At 38.5% G+C, this 26926-nt stretch overlaps 2 protein-coding genes and 1 long non-coding RNA gene across 3 annotated transcripts; 1 reads left to right on the top strand and 2 right to left on the bottom strand.

Moving 5' to 3' along the window:
* Positions 1 to 9008: 9008 nt before the first annotated feature.
* LOC129952307 (uncharacterized) lies at positions 9009 to 11696 on the bottom strand. Its single transcript, XR_008782293.1, has 2 exons — positions 9525 to 11696; positions 9009 to 9398 (listed from the first exon to the last, which is right to left on the bottom strand). It is a non-coding gene; the product is annotated as an uncharacterized LOC129952307 (long non-coding RNA).
* Positions 11697 to 12953: 1257 nt separating this feature from the next.
* Positions 12954 to 17364, top strand: LOC129949334 (tubulin-specific chaperone D). Its single transcript, XM_056060731.1, has 8 exons — positions 12954 to 13328; positions 13394 to 14160; positions 14214 to 15257; positions 15311 to 15400; positions 15459 to 16007; positions 16060 to 16403; positions 16474 to 16633; positions 16693 to 17364. Exons 1-8 carry the CDS (start codon positions 13168 to 13170, stop codon positions 17118 to 17120), a joined length of 3543 nt encoding a protein of 1180 aa, XP_055916706.1. The 5' UTR covers positions 12954 to 13167; the 3' UTR covers positions 17121 to 17364.
* Positions 17365 to 21354: 3990 nt separating this feature from the next.
* LOC129949336 (transportin-3) lies at positions 21355 to 24939 on the bottom strand. The gene is made up of 5 exons (XM_056060733.1): positions 24534 to 24939; positions 23372 to 24457; positions 23027 to 23193; positions 21596 to 22951; positions 21355 to 21529 (listed from the first exon to the last, which is right to left on the bottom strand). The coding sequence occupies exons 1-5, from the start codon at positions 24648 to 24650 to the stop codon at positions 21469 to 21471; spliced, it is 2787 nt and encodes a 928-aa protein (XP_055916708.1). The 5' UTR covers positions 24651 to 24939; the 3' UTR covers positions 21355 to 21468.
* Positions 24940 to 26926: the final 1987 nt, after the last annotated feature.

The following is a 26926-nucleotide window of genomic DNA, read 5'->3' as shown; positions in this document are numbered from 1 at the left end:
CATTACGGGTAGAGTTCGTCGGGGCGGCGTAGGTTCCCCATACCCCTCCCTGTCAAAGTAGAGGCAACATTTTGCATCCCTTAAGCTACCTATAGAGAGCTGTTGGTAGGTAGGATAAAAGAGGAATTGGTACAGCCGCTTCATAAAAGGAAGACGGCATAGATTTCCGTTGAGAACAAGGGAACTTAAGTCTCCTCCATACGGAGAAAGTCCCTGTTTTTTTTTGTTTGTTTTTGGATTAGGTACACTAGGTACATATATACTTCTGAGGAGAAATTTTGTATTTTCCTTTGATTTTTTTTATACTTAAGTTATTTCAAAATTTCAATTTTTTTTTAAATTTACAATTTTTCTAATTTTCAAATTTCGAAACTATTCTTTATATTTTTTTTATATATTCCATTTTTGTTTGTTACAAGTCTGTTTAAATAAAATGTAAGTCACGTTACAGTGTAGTCGATTTGTTGTGTTTTTTTTTGATTTTATCAACTTTTGGTGTTCAGAACTTAAAAATTATGGAGTGCTGATTACAATTTTCAGAGGAGGTGCGGTAGGGCTGGATAATGCTCTTCAGTGAACCGGGTTCTTCAACGTAATCTTCAGCTTCAAAGACTAGAAAGGGGAGTTCGAAAGTAAAGGCCAGTCGAACTCTAGGTTGGGTGGGTACGGCCATGCTGCAACAACAGCCGCAGCGTTCCCGAGGTGTGTCAGGCCCGGCGTGAATGTCGTGTTATCCGGTGATAGTGTGTCAGGTCGAGCGTGAATGTAGTGTAGTTTGGAGATGGTGTGTCTTGTGATGGTGTGTCGGTCTTAGTGTGTCGAGAGTTCTGTGTCTGGTGGCGGTGTGTAGGTTGTCCTGTGTTTGGTGTTCTTTACTTGTAGTGCTAGTTTGGAAGTCATGTTTTGGTTGTAGTGTGCAAGTCTGTACAAATTTGTTTGTTCTTTTAGCGTTACGTGTTAATGTAATGTTTTTGGGATCGTTTAAGTTTTTGTGTAATGGCATGAAATTTTAGTTTTGGAAAGAGGTGAGGTCCATCTACGAAGGTAAGATCCCCCCCTCCTCCGGCGAGCTAAGCCGAGCATCGCGAGCATGCCATCGCCTTCGTAGTGGACATTCTATCCCAACTCCCGTACCCCTTATCCCATCCTAGTTCTGGCCTACCCTTATCTGCTGGTCATTGAATCCTCCGCGCTCCTATCCTATCCTAAATCCCTTCCCTTATTAATCTACCTATTGCCTCTCATTTCAAATGGCGCCCAACGTATTTGCAACGTGTTTGCAACCAAAGTGGTTTTGTGTATGAATGTGATAGTATGTTTTTTTAATCTTTTCAGTGGTTTGGGGCCCAGATCTTGGTCGGAGCATAAGACATAAACGAGATAGCTCGTAAGAAAACTCGGTTATTTGCGATGCAAAGACTAAGAAATGTGAACGGAAACCATAAATAAAGATTATGCAAAATTCTGTGAACCGTATCCGCCTGTTTTCGAAGCCGTTTTCAATTGAAGCGTATGTCGTATGCAAGATAGCTTTAAGAATGCTTGCATACTTGCGACGAAGCGTTGGAGATCATTTCGAGAGGACAGTCGGAACGAGTAAGGAATAAATATTTTTGCTAAACGGTTAAGGGAGCCCAGTATGTCTTCTTTCGGAAGGTTTTTACGTACCGAATGAATCGCGACTGGAGTTCCAGAATCAATTTAAAGACGGTGATTTTGGTAAGGTTCTAGTCGAATCGTAAGTCTTGGATGGGATAGCTTTATAGAATGCCCACCCAATTGCGACGAGGAGGTAAGAACCCCAAAAAGCAAAAATAAAAACAGGCTTTTTATAATTAAAGAATGTTGTGTGTGTGTTCATGGTAGTGATTGAGCGGTGTGAGTGAGTGTAAGTTGTATGTTGGACATATCTCGGGAACATAAAGTGAGATTAGCAAGTGAAGCGAAGTTGGTTAGTGTCCCATGTACGAAGAAAAAGAGAAGTAACTGAAGAATCCGCCTGAAGCACCTCCGAAGTGTCTTATGAATAATTTGAATTTTGGAAAAATTTTGGTATTATCAATATGTCGAAGTCTTTCGGTCAGTCTTAATAGTGTTCAACGTTCGCGGTGTCAGATAGTGATAATTTTTTTTTTTAGCTTTTCTATTACAAGTGGTTTAAGTATTGATGTTTTACAAATTTTCCTTCCGTTTAAAATCGATACATACATACATACATATATTTCGTTTTTTTTTATTTCAATTTTATTTACGTTTTAGCATTAAGTTTTTTTTTGCTCAGTTTAGGTATATAGTAGTTAAGAACGAGATTTTACTTTTTTTAATTACGATAGGTTTAAGTTATTAGTGTTTACAAATCCTTCTATCAGTTTAAAATCTGTATCGGCATAAACTTATATATTTTTTGTTTCTTTTCGTTTTTTTTTTAATTTCAATCTTTATTTCGGTTTTAAGAAATTAAGTTGTTTTTAAATTAATCAGTTTCGTTTTAACTAGAAATTAAGAATTTAAGGTTTAGGTAGAATAGTTAAATACATACAAAAAAAAAATAAAATACAGTCAAAAAAAAATATATAAAACAAATTAAAAGAAAAATCCAAAACAAAAAAAAAAGACATAGGTATAGTTTTTTTTTCTTAGATATAGGTATCGGTAGTTTAAAAAGATAAATATAAATATTAGTAAGTTAAGTACCACATTTAGTTGATAGATATTTGTAGTGTTACTTAGATTAGTTAGGCTTAGTGTATTAGAATAGGGTTGTAGATTTTAAAGGATTTACATAAATATATTTTTTTACATTTTTTTTTGAATAATTTAGCTTAGAATTAGATTTTATAGAATAGTTATAGCAAATTCAGTTTTTTTTGGTACACAATTATAGTTTTAGGTTTTATTTTTTTTTGTGTTTATAGATTATAGGAATAATTGTATCTTAGGTTAGGGTTTGTTGTATAGCGTCTAGGGTATAGTTGTATAGTTTTTGTTTTTGTTGTGCAAGACCTATGAAAAGACAAGAGGAAGAAGAATTAGAAAAGAAAATAATCAAAGTACAAAACTTATTGCCAGATCAAAGACTTACCCGCTCCTTACGTGAAAAGATTTTACAAGTTCCGTCCGAGATGTCTCGAGTTCAGCACTCTCCTAAGGACAAGTCTGGTCCAAGGTTGGGAAACTCTCCGAATGAAGAAGTACGTTCAGCTAAACCTAGTGGGGTAGGACCTATTGACAATAGCGCTCGAAATAAAGACCATCATCCCCAGGAAATACAAGGTCGGTCAAAGGGTTTATTACTAACCGAAGGAGCAAACCCAATTGAGGGAGGTTTAGTAGGTTTAGATTCGGGGGATGGGAGAAGTGTGATCGATACATTATCGGCACCTTCGTATAGTAATTTGACTCCACCTGGAGGATTATCACCGGAGCCGTCAAATTGGGTCAACGGTATGGCAAGGTCATCCGATAGCGGGGGTCAATCGAACAATCATGCCGCGGGGGCTCAAGTAGCCATTAACTCTGGAATCACTGAAGAAGTTAGGTCGGCGATTAATCAGGCCGTAGGTGACGCGTGTGCGTCTTACAACAGTACGCTTAGTAGGCAACTAACCGAATCGCTAAGAAATGAAATAAGAAAACAGTTTTTAGATCTTTTGAAAGAAACAAACCCAACTCAACCTGGTCCACCAACTGGGGGGGGGAAGAGTTCAGAATTTGATAGGGGATTCTGGTGGGCAAACGCGTCAGTCGAACGATCAGCTTAATAATTTCAGTGCCGATCAGTATCCGAGGCCGTCGTATACTACAAGGGATCGGAGTGTGAACCAAGGTCCTGTTAGTGCGTCTGAGGCAAACGGCATGTCCCATCCAAACCCATACCAGGAACCAAATGGGTTCACTCCGAGATACACTCAGCCTCTCTACTTCAACCCTCCTCCGGTATATCCACCACCGGTGATGAAAACGCCCATCCGGTTAGACAAGTGGAAGCTACAGTTTGACGGGAAGTCCGCTGACCCTAGAGTAGAAGAGTTTGTATTCAGAGTCGAGATGCTACAAGATAAGTATAGGTGTGCATGGGCTGAGATTCTAAGAGACTTTCATCTCTTACTCTCGGGGGCTGCGAGTGAATGGTACTGGTGGTATCTTCGCTCAAATGGACAGCCAGATTGGCCGATGCTACGTGATGCCTTAATACGTCAGTTCGAGAGTTCCAAATCGGATATCGAGATAACTGGTGAAATAAGGGATCGTAAGCAAGGCAACTGGGAGTCAAGCGACGACTATTTTGCGGCGATAACTCGTTTACGGTCTCAATTAACAGTCCAGATCCCCGAGAATCAGCTGGTAAGAATGATTAAGAGAAACCTGAACGAACGATTGGAACCGTTAGTGTATCCTCAAACCATTTTCTCAATGGACCAACTGAGGATGGCTTGTAAGGAGGCGGAGTACGCTTTTCCGAAAAAGGACCGAGAAGGTCAAAAACCGAATAGAGCTCCACATCGGTTCGTAGCAAATGAGTTAGATGTTGTTGCGGATCCAGAAGTGGTTTCATCAGTAGGTGAGCACGTAGATGCTTTTCAGCGTTCGGGAGCTCGACCGAAAACTTCAGTAGGCCAAGGTGAAGGCAGGGCCGGAGAGTGTTGGAACTGTCGGATCCAAGGTCACTCTTTCGTGGACTGTCCTTCCAACAAAAGAAACATATTTTGTTACAGGTGTGGGCTTGATGGTGTCATCACTCCCAAATGTCCTCGGTGTAATCCGGAAAACCGCCATCGGAACGCGACAACTCCGGGGGAGTCGCGTTCGACTCAGACACCCCAGACAAACCTTTAGAGAATGACTATTCAAAATCCAATATTGATGAGACAAGAATTACAATTTTAGCTAGAGAAAAAAAGAAAGATGTTGAATTAGAGAAGAAACCAGGAAACAAAAGAGAAATAAAACCATTACACGTTAGGTTAAAAGAATATTATGAGGCGAGAGATAAAATTTTTCAAGGAAGAGTTAGCGAAATATCCAGCAGAATTAAGAAAGCGAGATCGAGATATGAAATAAGAAAACAAACTCGAAATAAAATCGCGTCAACTGTCATTGATACCCAAACTGACCCTAGGCCTTACGCGAAGGTAAAAATATGTGACCGAGAGATAACCGGACTCTTGGACAGCGGGGCCAGTATAAGTATCTTAGGAAAAAATTGTCTTAAGTTTATAGAAGATTTAAAAATACGACAACAACCGTACAGTTCGGGCGTTAAAACAGCTGACGGTCAAAGTCAGAAAATAATAGGGAAAATAAATGTGTTAATCCAGTATAGGAATGTAGAACAAAATGTCACCTTATACCTAGTTCCCAATCTAGACCAAGAATTGTATTTAGGAGTGGACTTTTGGAAGGCGTTCCAGATCGCTCCGAACATTTTAAGTTCTGTTTCGGTTCTAGAACAGGACGCTGATTTGATGAATGCTCATGAACTTTCATTGGAACAGCGATCGGTATTGGAAACGGTAAAGCAAAAATTTTTAGATTACGATCGGCACGGTCTCGGGAAGACGACGCTCATGGAGCATGTTATTGATACCGGGGATGCGGTACCGATTAAGCAGAGGCACTATCCTGTTTCTCCAGTGGTCCAAGCCGTGTTGTACCAGGAGATCGACAGGATGCTTAAGATTGGAGTTATTGAGGAGAGTGAGAGTCCATGGTGTTCACCAGTTGTTCTTATAAAGAAACCAGGTCCAAATGGTACCGTAAAATACCGGTTTTGCCTGGATTCCCGTAAGGTCAACTCGGTGAGCAAAAAGGACGCCAATCCTCTTCCCAGTATCGAAGGTCTGATCAGTCGTCTTCCAGATACTTACTACATCAGTAGTGTAGATTTCAAAGAAGCATTCTGGCAGATACCACTGGAGAAAGATAGCAGAGAGAAAACAGCGTTTGCGGTACCGGGGAGACCCCTGTACCAGTTTACGGTGATGCCTTTCGGGTTGTGTAATGCTGCCCAAAGGTTGTGCAGACTAATGGATAAAGTTATCCCAAGCCGACTTAGAGATCGCGTATTTGTTTACTTAGATGATCTGTTAATTATCGCGCCAGACTTTGAAACACATGTTGCACTGTTGGGAGAAGTAGCCGATTGTCTCAGAAAGGCTAATCTCACTATCAATGTCAAGAAGTCCAAGTTTTGTTTTAAAGAACTGAAGTACTTGGGTTTCATTGTTGGTGGTGGAAAATTAAAAACAGATCCGGCAAAAATAGAAGCTGTAGTTGACTTTCCTATACCGAAAAATGCTAGGCAGGTGAGAAGGTTACTTGGGTTGGCCGGATGGTATAGGCGTTTTATAAGAGACTTTTCAAACTTAACAGCTCCCTTGACGGATACTCTCAAGAAAAAGAACGCGAAGTTTGTCATGACAGATGAAGCTAAAGTCGCGTTCGAAATTTTGAAAAGAGCTCTTACGACAGCTCCGGTGCTGACACACCCAGATTTCTCGAAACGATTTTATGTTCAATGTGATGCTTCCGATTCCGGAATCGGGGCCGTTCTTTTTCAGAAGGGAGAGGCTGATGAAGAAAGTCCTATTTCTTATTTTTCCCAAAAACTTAACTCATGCCAGCGATACTATAGTGTGACCGAGAAGGAATGTATGGCCGCGGTGATGGCAGTGAAAAAGTTCAGACCTTATGTTGAAGGTATGGATTTCACCATCATAACTGATCACTCTAGCTTAAAATGGTTAATGACCATGAAAGATCTCAGTGGTAGATTGGCTAGATGGTCTTTTGAGTTGCAATCATATACCTTCGACATAGAGCACCGAAAAGGATCGCTGAATGTCGTGCCAGACACTCTTTCTCGAGCACACTTGGATAGCTTGGACATGGGCGAAATAATTCCCTGGATAGATTTAGAATCCGACGAATTTAAATCTGAGGAGTACAAAAATCTCATAGATACCGTACGAGAGCATGAAAAAGAATTACCCGACGTTAAGATAGTAGATTCATTTGTATACAAACGAACCTTCCCTATGAATAGCGAAAATCTATTAGTAGAGAACTCTTGGCGGTTATGGGTACCGTCAACCTTAACCGAAAATTTGGTTGCTATTGCCCATAACCCACCGCAAGCCGCCCATGGTGGAATGGCGAAAACATTGTACCGTGTACGACAGTATTTTTACTGGCCTAACATGACAGTACAAATTCGACAGTTTGTAAGTAATTGTGAAACGTGTAAAAAGTCTAAGTCTTCAAGTCAAGTCCAACGTCCACCTATTGAGAATGGTTATGTCACCGACCGTCCGTTTCAGAAGTTATATGTTGATTTTATTGGTCCATACCCTAGGTCAAAAGCCGGAAATGTGTATGTTTTTGTTGTACTAGATCATATGTCTAAATTTGTATTCCTAAAGCCGCTTCGTTCAGCAACGTCAAGCAACATAATAACTTACTTGCGAAACGACATATTTAATGCATATGGCGTTCCACAAATTTTACATTCCGATAATGGAAAACAGTTTGTGTCAAAGGAATTTCAAAGTTTTTTGGAAAAATATGGAATACGTCATTTCAAAACAGCAAACTACTCGCCACAATCTAACGCTTCCGAGAGAGTCAACCGTACGTTATTAGCCGCCATACGTTCCTATCTGAAAGAAGATCAGCGCGATTGGGATAGCCACTTGAGCGACATCGCATGTGCCTTAAGGAGTTCAGTGCATTCAGCCATCGGTGTCTCACCATACTTTGCTCTTTTTGGAACAAATATGATGACACACGCGAGTGGATATGCACTGGCACAAAAGTTAAACGTCCTCGAGGATGGCGAGTTGGCGACCTTACCGCGGCAAGAGCGATTGCACTTAATACGTGCTAAGCTGAAAGAAAATATAACAATAGCTAACGAGAAGGGGAGGAAAACGTACAACACCAGGTCTCGAAATGTCCGATACTTGCCTGGTCAAGAGGTTTACAAACGAAACTTCATACTAAGTGACTCCTCGAAACTTTTATCGTCTAAACTTTGTCCTAAATATGTTAAATGTCGAATTGTCAAACCCGTAGGAAAAAGCATGTACGAGCTGGAGAACCTAGTTGGGAAAAAGATTGGAATCTTTCATGCGAAAGATCTCAAACAATAGATAACTGTTGAGTTTGTTTTTGAAGAACACATAAACATAGAATGTAAGAGGCAAATTATAGACTATTGAAACGAAACAATCAAATGAGTCTCATGACCAATATTTATAAACCTGTGATATGATAGACGAAACGAACAACTGTGATATAGAATATAGGACAAGAAATGACAAACCATCTGTGATCAAACGTAGGTACAAAGCATGAAAACTGAAAAAAAAAAGATTGTATTTAATGCCGTCGTAATTCGTTAAGCTCCTTAACAACCTGGGCAAACATCTGTGATATTTTTCATTTCGAGTAAACGAAAACAAAAAAACATCTCGACTGACTCAACAACTGTGATAACCTAGATATAAGTAATTCCAATCTGTGATATTTTAATTATAGCTTAAGTTAGTATATAAACAATTTAAGCAATAACCAAACTTAGCAATATTAACTTGTACAATCCAGAGATTGACGTAAGTCATTGGAATCTTTATTCTAGAATACGAATGTTGTTGAATTAGTAGGAAACACAACCAGGACATCGACAAGGAACAATGGCTTTAATGTGGGGTAAATGACTACCTATAACAACACAGAAACTATATACATACATATGGATATACATTTTTTTTGAAATTGTGCCCAAGTACATCTACTCTTACAATAAAACAACAACTGATTTTATAGATATTTTATAGATTTTATAGATATAGTATGTACATATTATACCTACTACTTCTTTTTAAAGAAATCAAACTTCTCGTATCCGAATACGAATATAAGGTAGGTACGCAAAAAAAAAACAAACTAACGAGTAAATTATAAATTCATGCATATACATATCAATAACAAAATGAAGATGGACTTACTCTGTACCAAGAATTTTAATTTATGTTTAAATCTTCTCTGAAATTTAGTTGTAGCCTTGTTTTGCCCGGCTGAATGTTCGAGGGTTCTTCCCCACCTGATACCAGCTTGAAAGAATCATATTTCTTCCGCCCGGCTCAAACAGTGTGGGTTCTTCCCCACTCAAAACCAACAAGGAGGAAATGCATTTGCTCCGCCCGGCTTAAGCAGATTAGGCACTTCACCACATGCAATGGCACTCGCATTAGATTGGCATAGGTCCTTCACAATTAAATCGATACGACCAGCCGTCGGCCTTCACCGTCATCCTTGTGAAAATATCGGCACTTCTGATGCCGGAGTTTTGTTGTGGCCACCGATAGGCCAGAGTTGTTCTAGGTTAGTCACTATTCCTGCAAGAAAAATTCAAAAATATTAGGAAAAATTACAGAGAATACCTACAATGCTGACCAGGGATAAAGACTGGGTAAGACCCAGATCGATAGTTCTGGTCAGAATAGGCATTAGGAATTACTTACCTAGTGACTGGTTTGCATCCAGTCCAATTAGTTTTTTTATTTTTTTTTAGTTTGGTGTTTCTGCTAGGACTTGTTCTTTTTATGTTTATTTATCTACCCGCGCACGCAACTTCTATTTCCAAATTCTAATCACTGACAATCTGACATGACAATTAGGGACGAAATAGACATATGTCATGAAAAAGAGACAGAAGTAAAGAATAGGGATTAAGAAGATGGTATAAAAGGAGGACGAAGAAATTGCAGAAGCGACGGATATATGTTTATAGGTATGAAAGGAACGACAATACCCACAATATTAAATATTTAATGAAAAGTTTAATGCGAATTGGGAAAGGTGGGGAAAATAAGAAAGGATTAGATAGGAGTGAAATTAAGCTTTAAAGCAAGGGTCCAGACGATGCTGAAAGAGTAGTTTTGTGAACATTGCGGGAAATAATAAACTTTGCGGTAATTGAAGATCGTAACCGCTAAAGGAACTTGACTAGAAGTCATTTGTAGTTCAGAGTGGGTGACGAAAGCATCTATGTATGTATTTAAATTTAAAAGTGGCATAAAACAAAAGAAGTGAAAAAAAAACGTAAGAAAAAAAAGGAAATAGGTTCGTTGTCCGTCTAACGCGTTAAGAATTTAAATTAAATTTATCTTTCTTAAAGGTCTTTTTGTATAAGTTTTTTTTAACGATTAATATATGTATGTTCAGTGAAGAAAGAAAGAAGATAAATTCATAAAGAGGAAAAAAATTTAAAATAATAGCTGAGGGTGAGTGATACTTTTAGTTATATTATAATAGGAACAAATACAAAAAATCATAAATACATATTGTAGTGAGATTGAGTTTTGGCGGCCGGCGCGGTGGTTGGCGTAGGAGTGAGCGACGGTCCTAGAGAAAGAAAATTTCATTCCCAAGGTGATGTGGAGGTTGTGCTGAACATAAGATTGATCCGTCGATAGACCCGGATCACCAAGTAACTTTACTAGCCAAAACCAATCTCACCCCTATATTCATATAAGTGTTAACTACATATACATATATATATATATATATATCTCTTTGTGCGTTCTCGTTACCCTTTACGCCAATCCGGCGGGATAGGAAAAAAGGATTCGGTTCCTGGCGAATCGACTCTAGGATTTGCTTATATATATACAGATATATACGTATACCTAGCTGTCCAACAAATAACAAAGGAAAAATTAGTAACGTGACATTGAAACAACAAATATTCAAATTTATAACGACTTTATTTTGTAACTCCTTGTATCGGTATATGTGTCTAGAGTGCGTCGTTATTTTTTGTTAGTGTCGAGTAAGCATTACGGGTAGAGTTCGTCGGGGCGGCGTAGGTTCCCCATACCCCTCCCTGTCAAAGTAGAGGCAACATTTTGCATCCCTTAAGCTACCTATAGAGAGCTCTTGGTAGGTAGGATAAAAGAGGAATTGGTACAGCCGCTTCATAAAAGGAAGACGGCATAGATTTCCGGGGAGAACAAGGGAACTTAAGTCTCCTCCATACGGAGAAAGTCCCTGTTTTTTTTTGTTTGTTTTTGGATTAGGTACACTAGGTACATATATACTTCTGAGGAGAAATTTTGTATTTTCCTTTGATTTTTTTTATACTTAAGTTATTTCAAAATTTCAATTTTTTTTTAAATTTACAATTTTTCTAATTTTCAAATTTCGAAACTATTCTTTATATTTTTTTTATATATTCCATTTTTGTTTGTTACAAGTCTGTTTAAATAAAATGTAAGTCACGTTACAGTGTAGTCGATTTGTTGTGTTTTTTTTTGATTTTATCAACTTTTGGTGTTCAGAACTTAAAAATTATGGAGTGCTGATTACAATTTTCAGAGGAGGTGCGGTAGGGCTGGATAATGCTCTTCAGTGAACCGGGTTCTTCAACGTAATCTTCAGCTTCAAAGACTAGAAAGGGGAGTTCGAAAGTAAAGGCCAGTCGAACTCTAGGTTGGGTGGGTACGGCCATGCTGCAACAACAGCCGCAGCGTTCCCGAGGTGTGTCAGGCCCGGCGTGAATGTCGTGTTATCCGGTGATAGTGTGTCAGGTCGAGCGTGAATGTAGTGTAGTTTGGAGATGGTGTGTCTTGTGATGGTGTGTCGGTCTTAGTGTGTCGAGAGTTCTGTGTCTGGTGGCGGTGTGTAGGTTGTCCTGTGTTTGGTGTTCTTTACTTGTAGTGCTAGTTTGGAAGTCATGTTTTGGTTGTAGTGTGCAAGTCTGTACAAATTTGTTTGTTCTTTTAGCGTTACGTGTTAATGTAATGTTTTTGGGATCGTTTAAGTTTTTGTGTAATGGCATGAAATTTTAGTTTTGGAAAGAGGTGAGGTCCATCTACGAAGGTAAGATCCCCCCCTCCTCCGGCGAGCTAAGCCGAGCATCGCGAGCATGCCATCGCCTTCGTAGTGGACATTCTATCCCAACTCCCGTACCCCTTATCCCATCCTAGTTCTGGCCTACCCTTATCTGCTGGTCATTGAATCCTCCGCGCTCCTATCCTATCCTAAATCCCTTCCCTTATTAATCTACCTATTGCCTCTCATTTCAAACTGGACTACTTTGTTTTGGGTTTTGTGAAGTAGCTTGTCTACGCAGATGAGGCCGAGATGATTGAAGCCTTGGAAGAGAATATCGGGCGTGTTGTTCCTAACATACGGGCCATACGTGGACCTATCTTCTAGAATTTATTGGAGCAATCCGCGGTGACATGTCTGGAATTATTTTTAAAACATATTGTCTTGGCGATAACATTAAATTATATGCGATTTATTTTTCTTCTTGGAAACAACATGTCAAAAAAAGTTATTTTTTTATCATTTCACTCAATCTGAGAAACGTCAAAATATAACTACTAGCGTTAAAAAATTAGCTGCAGCAGTATACATTTTAAACCATTTTATTCAACATTTTATAGTAAAAATTAAAGATATTCAAGGCAATTTTTAGCCTAAATTTAATATCTCGAAGTTATTATCACGACTTCAGATTATCCAGCTGAATTAATTTCTACTTTTCTAAAAAAAAAATCGCAGTTTCACTTCAAATGAAAACAAAATCTTCATAAAGAAAATATGTGATATCTTATTCTTAGACGGTGTTAACTTTGATATCCTTTCTAATTTCTACTTTTTTAGAAAAAAACACAGTTTGATTTCAAATAAAAACAAAATCTTTATAAGAAAATATGTGATTTCTTATTCTTAGACGGTTTTCATATTGATATCCTTTCAAGTAACGCATTCTGACTTATAATCACTTTATCTCAATTCTATCGTATGATTTAAAAGGAATAGACAAATTTGCACAAATGCTTAAGATTTAAAAAAATAGTAAATAAGATCGAGATATTGGGACGTCAAAATGAGTTTCCTCAAAAGACCCAAGTGTGATTACTGTCTTAAAAATATGAACTGAACTATTGTGAATTGCATATTTTTATTGAGAACAAAATAAAAAAGAACATCATCTGTCTTTTGAAAACTGTGAAAAAATCATCAGATATTTTGCTTGATTTGTCAACAAAGGAAGTCATCAAACAGAACAGTTCGACGGACCGGCTGTTTTTAAATTAATAGAATTCCCCCCAAAGTACTTCATAAAACTTATTTAAATCAATACTCGCAGTTATGGCACTATGTGAAGAATTAAAGGATGACGATCGTCCATCCAATACTCTCGAGTTATTCGTGGAACTCGATGAAGTTATTTCGATGATTGATTCGATTAAGGTGTGTCAGGCACGGACCTTCGAGAAAGAATATGAACATTTCACTGAGATTCTTTCAAGGTACATATACAAAATTCCAATACCCTTAGAACATCCTTCATTTAGATCAACTCCACAAAACTTAGGTATCAAGAGCAACCACATCTCCTGGACCCACATCTTGACGTTTTGCTTACAAAACTTCTTGATAAAATCCGTGATCCCAACAGTGAGGTGGACCTCGTGCATGCATGCTTCAAATACTTGTACATTCTGTGTAAGGTGAGGACATACAAAGCTTTGGTGAAGTTCCTTCCACACGAATTGAGCGATCTTGAGTTCGCTTTGGACTTGCTAGAAAAACAAGATCCCAAAGTCTTCGAAAACTGGGAGACTCGTTATATTCTCCTTCTCTGGATGTCCATATTGGTGCTGAATCCATTTCATATGGCTCGACTGGATGCTTATGCAGCCGGCGGAGATGTTGTCAATTGCACCGAGAATGCAGCTTCCAACAAAACCAAAATGGAACGAATTTTCGATATTTGCAAGACTTATTCCGAACACAACGATACTTGCGCAGGAATCACTGCATTTTTGTCAGCGAAGTACTTCATTCGTTCAGACATCAAGGACATTTATTTGGAGAAATTCTTCGACTGGGTAATTGAGAATAACAACGCCGAGACTCAGGACGTCAAGTTCGGTCAGTTGGCAGCAGTTGCTGCTATCCTTAAGCATGGAAAACGCGAAGACTTACTGCCCTATGCTCAGCGACTGCAGGTGTGGATTTTAGGATGCAACTACAAAGACAGTTCAGACTTCCTCAAATATAAGTATTACATTAAAATCGTTCAGCGAATTGGGTTGGTATATTTAAAGCCCCGTATAGCTGCGTGGAGATACAAGAGAGGTAATAAATAAAAGTCTCCCCTGTTTCCATTTTATTGATTTTCTCTTTCAAAGGCGTTCGATCTTTGGCTGTTAACCTTGCCGAACCATCCGATGCAGCTAAGCCAATTAACTTGGAAGACATTGATAGCGACATGGAAGAGGGCGAAGAAATAGTTGTCCCAGATTTCGTCGAAGACGTGATTGAAGAACTACTTCAGGGTCTGCGCAGTCCTGGCAGTGACATCCGTTGGAGTGCTGCCAAGGGAATTGGTCGTGTCACCAATCGACTTTCTCGCACCTTAGCCGATGAAGTTATCGGCTCGGTGGTGGACATTTTAAATCCCCTCGAACCACACGAAGCTTGGCATGGGGCATGTTTAGCTCTTGCCGAATTGGCAAAGCGTGGTCTTCTGCTGCCTTATCGTCTCAAGGAACTCGTTCCACTACTGCTGCAAGCTTTGTTCTATGACGAAATGAAAGGCTACATGTCTGTGGGTCAGCATATTCGAGACGCTGCGTGCTACATGTGTTGGGCATTTGCTCGGGCATACAACCCCGGAGATTTGCAACCATTTGTCCATCAGATATCTGCTGGCCTCCTAACTGTTGCCTCTTTCGATCGAGAAATCAATTGCAGACGAGCTGCATCTGCGGCCTTTCAAGAGAGTGTTGGTCGTTTGGGTAATTTCCCGTATGGCATTGAAATCTCAACGACCACAGATTTCTATACAGTTGGCCTGAAACAGAATTCTTTTCTCATCGTGAGTGATTATATCGCTCAATATGAGGAATATCAAGTTCCACTTATTGATCATTTGGTCGAGAAGAAAGTCAACCATTGGGACACTTCAATTAGGGAACTGGCTTCCAAAGCGTTGCACAAACTTACCCTCAAGGCACCGCAATACATGTCTAGTGAAGTTCTCCCTCGTTTGTTCACCAAAACCAACTCAATTGACATCAATATGAGACATGGTTCGGTTTTGGCAATTGGAGAAATCGTTTGCGCCTTGAAATTAGTGGAGAATAAATCCGAAGAAACGCTTCTAACAAATCAGATAGTAAGCGAGTTGAACGAACTGATTGGAGCATTTTTGACTCGTGATCAATTTAGAGGTAAACATTTATTATCATTCTAAAAAAACTCAGTTTGAAAATCAATATTTTAGGTATGAGTGGAGAAATAATGAAAGACTGTTGTGTAGAGTTCATTCGGAACTGCAGTGTTGCCAAAATTACAGCCAATTCTAAATGCTTAGGTAAATGATAAAATATTTCCATTTGAATGAGTGCAAAATCAGAACTTTCCCCTTTCAGAGTCTTGGCAAGAAATAATCGACAAATGCCTTATTGGTCAGACCCGTGATGCAGCAACTCTAGCCCTTGCAGAATTATGCAAAGCTTATTACAACAAACACGAGCGAAGTGATCAAAATGGTGTGATAGTCGCTTCCTATCTCAAAGGAGCTGAAAATGATCTCGAAGAGAAAATTCGTATGGGTTATCTTTGTGCCCTTGGGGCCTTACCCAGTTTTATGGTCTTACCTCAGTTGGATAAGATTATCGATTGCCTAGTAAAATACAGCCAAGTTCCACGACCCAATTCACATGAAACGACTTCGGAAGGAGCCGAAAAACCATCAGAAAATGTAATAACCTTCAAATGGAGTGAAGCTCGTAGAGAGAGCATTCGATCGCTGTCGAATATTGTCCAGACTGTTGGATTCTCAAGTGGCTCGGATGGCTCTATAGCAAATCCAAAGTATTTTGACAAGATTTTCCATTGCTACATGAAGGCTCTGGAAGAGTATTCAGTTGATAATCGGGGTGATATTGGAGCCTGGGTGCGAGAAGCTGCCATGAATGGTTGGGAACGAAAAATTGGCTTAAAATTTTGGATTACATTTTTATTTTTTAGCCTTATACCAATTGCTTACCACTTGTCCCAAAACTATTCTAAAACCGGATCATGTGCAACGAGTTCTTCAGGGTTTGGTTCAACAAGCTGTTGAGAAAATTGATCGAACTCGAGGTCTGGCAGGACGACTTTTCTGTAGTCTTATTAATGCTGAACCAGCCATTCCACACATCAGCCAGCACGATCGACTTAAGGAAATTTTCCCAGAAAATACCGAGGCTGTGCTTTGGTTGTTTGCAGATCACACATTCCCCATGTTTTGTTCTCTTTTAGAATTACCAGAATATTCCCAGAAAGTCCTTCTCGGGCTAAGTGCAAGTGTTGGACAACTTACAGAATCTTTGGTAAAGAAAGGATTTTTTGATGTTCTAAGTGAGAATATTTTTAATGGAGTTTCTTCTTTCTGTCTTTTAGATAAAATATTCATCGGCAGCTTTGTTTAAATTTCTGCGTTCCCATCCCAATGAAATTCCACGACTTTGTAATGAGATTGTTAAGAACTTCGAGGAGAATTTCATGGTCGATCGAGTTACTCACCCGATGTTGAATTTCTTAGACATTCTTATTGGATCAGGTACTTTTCTTTAAGCCTTCCCCATATAAATCTCTCATTCAAATCAAAATTTTTTGCAGGAACAATAAATTCGGTTCTAATGGACGATGGATCTCAATTTGCCGACGAAATATTCCGCCTAGTTAATGAAGAAATCAAGGGGCACAAGAAACTCTACAAACTCATCTCGAGTATAAATGTTTTCTGTCAACTAATTCAAGTTTCCCGTCTTTGCAAGAAAATACTTGCAAAAATGTCAGTATTTTTAGGTCTAACTCATGTTCATGTTCGTAAGACGACAGCAACTAAATTATATGAAGCTTTGGCACTTCATGGTGATTCATGTGACATTCCTGAAGAAAACATGGATGAGATATTGAATTTATTATCGGAAACAGATTGGGGATTACCTTTGTTGGAAATACGTCCCGTTCGCAATGAATTGTGTAATTTGATGGGTATTAAGCCACCAGTTAGTGGTGGTCCGACGAAAAGTACTGCACATTAATTTAAGTTTTTTTTTTTTTAATTGTTTGCAATCTCTTAGAGAAAGAAGCGAGCTTAAAAATCATGATTTTATGTTTCCTTTTGTTTAATGCACGTAGCAAAGCTGCAGCTTTTTCTTAAGTACCATTTATATATTCCAAGCGCATAATCAAAGAAACAAAATATTATCGAATTCTAACAAAAATAAAATAAAAGAAATATATACTCACAGTAATTAAACTGAAAAATCTGAGTTATTTTGCTTATACATTTTAATTAATTTATTCTCTCTTATCGTAACTTTTTTATGAAGTCACAAACTGACAGTCTTCCAAGAGTCACTCTGGAAATGAAAAAGCTCTTCTCAAGTTATTCGTTTGGATTCATCAACACACTTTATTCAACCATTACATCGGGGCGAAACGCATATATGAACACTTTTATGCTGATTTATATTTATTTTCGTGATTTTAAATCATATTTATTATTCAAGTTATGATTACTATGTACTAAAAGGTTGAAGTTTGTCAGGCTTGCTTACAGCGCATTGTGCTCCTGGGCATCAAGTAATAGATTCTGCCAGCTTACTTGATTTCTAGCTTGCAGTCTTCAGTTTTAAACCCCTATTACCATTGGCGAGTCGAATGAATAAACGTGTGAGTGTGAGAAATTTGTATTACCGTTTGCGAACTGAGAGCCGTTGATTCGACTTAAATGTCATACACCTTTCGAAGATCGATCTCATTCTATTGTCGTTATCGAATGTTCGTTGATTTGAACGTCATTCGTGTTATTATTTGTCGAACGTCCATATTGTGTGAGAAAACGTCGAAGCTTTTGTAAAAGAAATGTCGGAAAATAAAACTGCAAGAGAACTAATAAAAATCAGTACGAAAAGTTAGTCGAACTGAGGGAAACGAACCCGAAAATAGCGAGAGGTGTTGGAGAGTTTGGTTCTTCCAAAAAAACCAAAAGGAATATTAGGTCCAATTGGCTACAACCCTCAACTCACTTGGGCCAAATACTTGCGATGGCAAGAATGGCACAAGGTAATGTGATTTTGAACAAACTTTCATTCATTCAACAGGTTTGGCTGGATTAAAAGGTTAAAATCAAAAGAAAACTTGCGATGAATAAAGCCGAAGTGGTGGCAACTGGTGGGGGTTAATGCTCCCAAGTTTCCTTAACTCCTTTGGAACGAGCTGTGGATGAACTGCTTTTACTTGAGCAAGCGGTAAGGCCAGAACGTATTTGCTTTGGTTCATCGTGCCACAAGACATTGCTCAATGAAAAAGAATCTGGAGAAGCCGATACCTCTTTGGTACCACGTTTCAAGAACTGACTTAAGATTACTGGAGTTCCATACGGAGAAATTATGGGTTGATCTAGGATATCTGGAGTCAACATAACGAATACACATTTTATGGTCGCACGCCTTAAAAACTTGCATTAAAACCCAAAAGCTACTCTCCAGGAAAAAAATTTGCGAACTATGTTAAAAATTTTGAGTTGGCGACGTGTAGGTTTCAAGGATATTCATATCAATGCTCAGAGTTTGATGAAAAAGATTGATGAATTTAGATTGCTTTTTTAAGATTCACATATCGACGCGATCTGTGTTTCAGAAATGTGGTTCTCTGTGCATGTAAAAGATGCACCACACTCTCTTAGTGGATATAGGATCTTCCGTTCTGATAGGTGCAACCGCGGAGGAGATGTTGCTATATATGTATGTTAACGAACACCTTATCAGTAGGAAGTTATACAATGCGTCACCTCTCTTCTTGTGAGTAGGTATTTGTTTTTGGAGGTTAAAGGCAGTGAAGGTAATCTTCTCTTGGGAACTATCTATAGACTTAATAGGTATATCGAATATCAATAAAACACATCTTGAAAATAATAGAATCATTCTCCATTCCATTGAAAGCACAAACTAGATTCCGCGAAAATAAAAAATGGTTTACTAGTAGGCTTAAAAAACTTATAAATCAGCGTGATCTAGCATACAGACGCTGGAAACGTTTCCGTGTTAATGAGCTCTGTGAGTTGTATAAATCATTGCGCAATAAAGTAGTTCCAGAGGTAAGACGAGCAAAAGTACAGTTCTACTCTAACTGTCTAGATCTAAAATCGGATAGTCGTAAAATATGGAACAACCTCCGCAAGCTTAATTTGTTCCTACACCTATAATAACTCTAAGAGACCATGTATCTCTTAATACCATATCTCCACCTTCTACAGACACATTGTTCAATTTCGATTGTGTGAACGCCTTAGACATAGTTGAAAGTTGCATAAGTATAAAGTCCAATGCCACTGGTGCTAATGATTTGAATCCTTACCTCTGGCATTTCCCACATCAATGGAAAAAGCAAAAATAATTCCCATCTCCAGAAACTCGCTTTGCAATGAATTTAGATCAATTTCAATACGTCTAAGGTCTGTGAAAGGATAATGAAAAAACAATTAATCAACTTCGTCAGTCGCAACAACGGTTTTCGTTCACACCATAGCTGATTGAGGTTGGACTTAATTTGTCTTCAATTGCACACACAACTTCTTTTAATACCAAGGAAACCGAGGATTATGACAGACCTAATTCAAAATCTTTTCCTACGCTGCTCTGATAACTCCCACTAGCAAATATGTAAGGGCAGAAGCTAGTTTTAGTATAGCAGCGATTAAGGAGGTGCTTGCAATTTTGAATTGGCCTTCCGACTTGTTTAATACGAATACAAACGCTTAATTGTTCAGTCGAAAATATGATCTGAAACTTAAGGAATTTGTTAGAATTAAAAAAACTTCCAGTATGTAAAAAAGATTTGTTCTACTTACAGATGATTAGGGAGTTCCAAAAAATTAGAGTTGTCTCGAATATTCTTGCGCAGTCGAAGCATTCTTCCTTTTTTCTGTAATTTTCGTTTTCTCCAAAAAACAAATCTATGTTGCTTATCATTTTTTTTAGAAATTTAATGAGTTGGCGTTTATTTATGCCTGTTATTTTTTTTTTATGGTAGCACTGATCAATTTTGAACTCGAATTGTAAAGTTGGCCAACAGTGGAATATCGAATGTGTTAGTTCGCTAATGAATATATCTCACTTCAAACGTTCGATTCGCCAACCATAATAGGGACATTAAATGGCAAGCCAGCGACGTATATTGGCCTCAACCTAGTCGCTGCTTGGCGTTTAGTAATTCACGACCTGAAGCTTCCTTATTGATTCGATCAACGTGCCCTAGCCATCTTAACCATTGAACACGCAGTTTTTTTTTACTTGTGACAAGTCGCTATAGAGCTCGTACAGTTCTTGGTTGTATCGTTTTCGCCAGGTGTTGTTTTGCTAGTGATACAAATCAGTCCATTGATCGTACGTAGAATCTTCATCTAGGAAATATTAAGTGAACCTTCATTTTCCCGAGATAGGATCAAGCTTCTGCACTATACAGAAAGTTTGGGATGATGAGGAATTTGTGGAGCGGCTCTTTCGTGTTTTGCGATAGGACCTCATTTCTCAGGAATTAGTTTACTTTCAGTATTGATGTAATTTACAGAGCTACCAGCAGTGCAGCAGTAAGAAGATGAAATCTTCGATTCCTCGAAGTTATACCTATCAATTGCCACGTTCTTACTAAGTCTGCGATGGAAAACAACGCTCTTTCATTTGCTTTTAACTCGATATTTTAAAAGGCTCCTGACTTCTGTCAGGCTACGAAACTCAAATGTATTTATTCTTATTTCCATTATTCTGTTTTTTTTTTTCAACCTGCTAAAGAATGTTTGTACATTTAAAACCAGTTTTAGAATAAAATGAACTCAATGCGTATTTTTAAAGTGTTACCTTTTCTGCCAGCCGTAATTTTGCTGGGCAAGTACCAAAGTTCCGTGGCATGATGGTTAGTGCGTTTGACTGTCATGCAAGAGGTTTGGAGTTCAATCCCTGCCTATGCCACCTAAAGTTTTTTCACGGGTACTGCCTCTTGCGAGGAATTGACAAATTCTCCAAGAGTAATTCTTGTCATAAAAAGTGCTTTCTCAAATTTGATGTTCGGATTCGGCTTAAAACTGTAAGTCCCTTCCATTTCTGACAACAGTACTCGCACACAGGAATGGTTAAGAGTTGCCAGTCACTAGGCCCTAGTTCTGAAACGGACTGTTGCGCCACCCAATTTTATTTTGTAAGTACCAAAGTTCTGAATGAATCTTTGCAATGTAACGAGTTTTGCAGTTTTTTATAATTTTTGAAACCAAGTAAATAAAATTTAAACATGTCAATTTTCTTTATTAGTTAATCTAATAGTCTACATGAAATTAAATCAAACGCAATTTCCTTTCTTCTCACAACTTTTCTTTTTTTTTTAAATGAAATTTCATCGGAATAGTCTGGTGAATTCTTTAAGAGCTATTGTCACTGCTTTTATTTCATCTTCCCTGCAAAATCACACAAAAAAGAACGAGATTTAAAGAGAAATCAAAACGAATTAATTTTATACTCACTTTAAAACTGAATTACAAAATTCATCCAATTGTTCTTGCGTTGCTGTCACATAGCCACCACTGTTCTTCTTTGGCAATGCGTCTAGTGCTCTCTTCAAATACGCTTCCATATTCTCGCCTTCGACTGATTTAATTTCCATTAAGACTTCAGCAACATCTGGCATCATATACGAATGCAAACAAAATACTGAGGCGTGTATTAAATTCATGACCAGCGCTTCGCCGTTTTGTTGAGCAATGCTCTTGACTAGTGGACGACATTCGGGATATCTGTAGGTGGTGCGACCCCAACGCAAAATATTGCAAAAGAATTTCATCACCGACGAATTGGCTTCCCGATGGTCGAGGGTACATGCCAACAATGCACATTGGAAAATCGGTGTCACTAGTGGGCTCTGGAGAAACGGCACCGGACAGCATTCGATGAATCGCGAGCATAATCTAAAGAAGTCGTCCACTGTGTCGGGATTGTTTTTCAAACCATTCTCCACCTGCAGCATATTGAAAGTGGGTTCGATAAAAGCTTTAAGCATTTCGAGCAGACCAGCGATGCACTCTTCGGACTTTGCGAACACATCGACCAGCACACTTCCCAGGTACAAGAAGCAACTGTGATGATGCACAACATAGAGACAGACCATTTGCTTGACAAGTGGTTCCACCAGTGGCGATGCCAGTTTTCCCACCATACGAACTGCGTATCGAATTAGACGACAGGTTCGTTCCATTATCCGCAGTTCGCTTTGGTATTTCTCCATTACCCTAGAAATTAATGGCCAGGCGTCAGTGATTATTGCCAAGGTGGGATGCACTTCATCGGCCTGGATGTCTGGGTTTGTGTGTCTGATGATTGCGCAGGCACGATCGATCCAATAAGCAGGATCCGTGCGCTCACCCTTCTTCACCGTCAGACTTCCCGTCTCGACTAACTGAGCCAAAGGATTCAATTGGAAGGAACAGATTTCACGCAAACCCGGTTCGAGTTGCTCGCGAGGCAATCTCGTCAGTATGAGGGAGATTCCCTTCAACAGTCCAATCGCAAGTTCATTCGATATTTCAAAGCTATCTAAACTGCGGGCAATTTCGATGAGTCCATTAAGATGAAAACTCATCTGCTGGCGACAGGCAGTGCATATCGAGGTGAGAGCGATGGCAGCAGCTGCTGCTAAGCCATTCTTTTGCTGGAGGGAATAGAGGAGAAAATTGAGAACTGCTTGCAGAGATTCAGGGTGATTCTCGATCCACTCGCATAACTCTCCCAGCAGCATTATGGACGTGTAACGAACGGCGATGTGAGTATTCTCAGGAAGATTCAGTATCGCTTCCACAACTTTGGGTACAACTTCATTTTCGTCACTTAAAATACATTTTTTTTTTGTTAAAATGCATGTTTTGTTTTTTTTTTTTCTTGTAAAAATATTTAAAACTTACGGAATAATATTTTTAGCTACATTTTGCATTATGAAAAGAGCCGATTCTGTACTTTCCCACGTAGCAGCAGGATTCTGCAAGGTGATGAACATTTGCTTGAAACACGCTCCTGATCCGACGATGAAAATAACGTCTTTGATGAGGTCGGAGACTTTTCTTCGAAAGTCCTGTAAAAGTTTAAAAATAAAAACAAATGTTAGACAATTCTTTTGCACTGCACTTCTAATTAGGTCACTGGGATAGACTATACGAGGTCTCCACATTTAGCTATCCACCAAAAAGTGTATATTTATATAACGGTCAATATAGCCCGCATTTAAAAAGGCGTCTCTGATATTTACTTACGTTAAAATTATCAGATTCATCGATAAGTCCATCGTGATCTGCGTCCATTTGGGCGTGTCGATACAGCGCTCCCAGCAGTCTTTCAATATGAGGCTTAAAATGCATTGTCAAAGCGTCGTTATTCTTCTGGTACAGCTCCTCGCTGAGGCGATACCATAAATTGAATGTAATCTCCGCTACTTCATAGTCATAATGCCCCACGCACAACAGAACTAAATCAAGTCCTTTCATTGAATAATGTGGCGTCTCTGGATTCGAGAGCATCAGCAACAGAAATGATTCGCACATGACCGTAAAAATGCGACAATAGTTTATTGTCTTTTCGGCCTCTTCATGAGCGATGCTGTTGTGGTAGGCATTCTCCAGAGCCAGAACTCCGTTGAAGATCTGCAACTCGAGCATTTGATCGACATTGAAATGATTATTATTGCCCTCCATGCAGCCTAAGAGTGTGCAGAGGCATTCGGTTGCGGAATCGTGCAACTTAGGGGTTGTCTCCGTCGAACTAAGCATATTGAAGACGTGTCGGGCCAATGGACTCTCGGGAAACGTTTTCAGGGGAATAGCATGAATTCCAATCCACGAGGAAAAGCATCTTGTCACCTTATTGAGTATGAATTCGTTTTGCATGTAATTGGACAGGCAAGCCAACAGGAACTCATTCACTGTGCAAGCACTTTCTTCCAGTTGCTTGTGGATCTCTTTGCGTCGGTTGGTTCCCAATCGCAGATAACGTGAGTCGATTTCTTCGGGAATCACTGTCAGAATTTCCACCAGAGGCCAGACAGTTTCTGACCGCTTGGACAGAGACTCCACTAAAGATAGAATTGGATCCTTCCACGTTGCCATCAGCAACACCAGATCCGCCACAGCCAAGCACAACTGAGTAACGATGATTTGATCTGTTTCACTTGTGATCTGGCAGATATGCGCTATCAGTGAGTCGCGTAGGCTTTCGTGGGAGGCTGGAGGTAGCTCATTGAAAGAATTTTGAATCTTGTTTCGCATGGTCTGGGCCGCAAAGTAACACGAATGAAGATCACGTTTTTGTTGGAGCAATTCATCTGCTATAGTCCACGAGTATATCTGATGAAATAGAAAAAGCAAAAATATATCAATTTTAAGTGATGAATCTTATTCAATTAAATTCTTGTGAACAAACCGATTTTTGGAACTCTTCTAGCCATTTTGAAGCCTTTTCCTTGTCTCTGGAATTTGGATTGTTGAATAAAGTGTAAATTCCTTGATAGACTACTTCCGTTGAAGGAGGTGATTCCATAGTGATGCGAAAATTTGTAGGTCCTCTCGTTTTTCTATAATTTTAACCAAAATATTTTTAATGTTTGGTTGGCGAGAATATTAAAATTGAAATTTTTGACAATTCGAATTGATTGACGAGACCGGAGACGAATATTTTTTCCTTCTTCGTTTTTTTTTAACTATTTTAGGGTTTTGAATATTTCGAAGTAATATTTATTATTCATTCAACTATTTAAAAACTTTTTCATTTGATAATTAAATATTTTATTCATAATTTGAATGTAAAAATTAAACTTAAAATTTTTATTTCCTACCCTTTAGCAATTTTTGGGATGGCGATATATTTACAATAAAAAAAAGTTAAACTGTCAAATGATATTACAAAATAAAGCCGCTGTACAAATGCCACTAGTTTACTCGTTACTGATGCGCCTAATTAGAGTGGCCATAGGTATGTGAAATAATTAGCGATGAATTCGCTCGAAACTAGCGAGTACATTTTTGTTATTCTTCTTAGGCCGAGCTTGCAATAAAGAAAAAAATTAAATAAATAAACTGTAAAGCTTAGTGTACACGATTGCCAGATCTGCAAATATTGCCAGATCTGCCACTGAAAAATTAGTCTCGAATGGCTGACAATCGTGTACACACCAAATTAATTTGCAGACAAATAGTTTGGCTCCTAATTTGCAGAAAAATATCTGCCAATTAATTTGTAGATTTCTGGCAATCGTGTACACGCAAGCTAACAACCGTGTACACACCAAATTGATTTGCAGAAAAATTTGTTCATCAATCATTTTGAAGACAAATGAATTTGAAGATGTGGCAATCGTGTGTACACAAAATTCACCAAATTTTTTTCATTTTCTGACGTTTCTTCAAACGTCTGACAATGAATAAATTTGCAGATGCCGTTTGAGGAACATTTGCAAATTTATTCATTGGCAGACAAATTTGGAGAAAACTACTAGGTAAATTTTAAGTTGTTTTTTTTTCATTTCAAAGAAAATGTATAAAAACGTTAACATTTATTCAAAATAGTCGGAACTGCTACGTTTTTTTTCCATTTATCTTATTTTTTTATGTTTCACTTTGTTTCAGTAGCTTTAAAATTTTCTGACTGATGCGATGTGTGACAAATTGTCACTGACAATGAGCTGAAAATAAATTTGCAGATCCAAAATTTGATTTGGTGTGTACACGGTTGGCAGAAAATCTACAAATGTTTGCAAATCTATTGCTAGCTATTTGGCCAAATTAGTTTGTCGAGATTGTCAGACAAATATTTGGCAACAGATTTGCAGATGTTTGTAGATATATGCAAACCGTGTACACACAAATTGAAATTTTCAGCACATTGTCATCTCATTGTCACACATTGTCAGACGTTTGCAGATCTGACAATGATTGTCAGACCTGGCAATCGTGTACCTAAGCTTAAGGAAAATCTTGATTTAATCTCATTTTTGGTACACAATTCAGTGATTTGAAACGAATTATATAAAAGGAACGCAATTTTGACGTCAAAGTATTTGTATATTAATATTTGATCATTGTGGTGAAGGTTGATGTTGTTTTAGCTGGATGCGAATTTTTGAATATTGTTTTTATTTGACAGCTGAGAACGTCAAACTGTGGTCAGTAAGGATCTTCAATTCATCATCTATCCTTTTACTTTGGCACAACACTTTCAAGTAATTGAAATTAATAAAATAAATAAATAAATTAGGTGGCGCAACAGTCCATGTAGAACCAGGGCTAAGTGACTTACAACTCTCAACCATTTCTGTGTGCGAGTAATGTTGTCAGAGATGGAAGGGACCTACAGTTTATATGCTGAATCCGAACTGCTAATTTAAGAAAGCACTTTTCATGACAAGAATTGCTCTTGAAGGATTGTCACTTCCTTGCAAAAGGCAGTACCAGCGAAAACATTTTTTTTTAAATTAAGGTGGCACAGGCAGGGATTAAACCCAAGACCTCTTGCATGACAGTCCAACGCACTAACCATCACGCTACGGGTACCACTAGTTGAAAATTACTTTAAATAAATTCAATTTGACTTCGCAGTTTATATCGCACGTAAAATATCCGTCAATAAAAATTCTCTGGAACAAAGAAAATCTTCAATCCATTAATAAATCACAATTGCTTCCATCAAAATAGACTATTTTGTGTTATTTATACGTGGCATCTTACTTACTTACTTACTTACTTAAGGTGGTGCTACAGTCCGGGCGGACCTGGGCCTCAACCAACAAGCGTCTCCAGCCAGCTCGGTCCCTAGCTAGC

This window comes from Eupeodes corollae, chromosome 3 (genome assembly GCF_945859685.1).
Source record: "Eupeodes corollae chromosome 3, idEupCoro1.1, whole genome shotgun sequence".
Lineage (NCBI taxonomy): Eukaryota > Metazoa > Arthropoda > Insecta > Diptera > Syrphidae > Eupeodes > Eupeodes corollae.
This window is presented reverse-complemented; position numbering and strand designations above follow the sequence as displayed.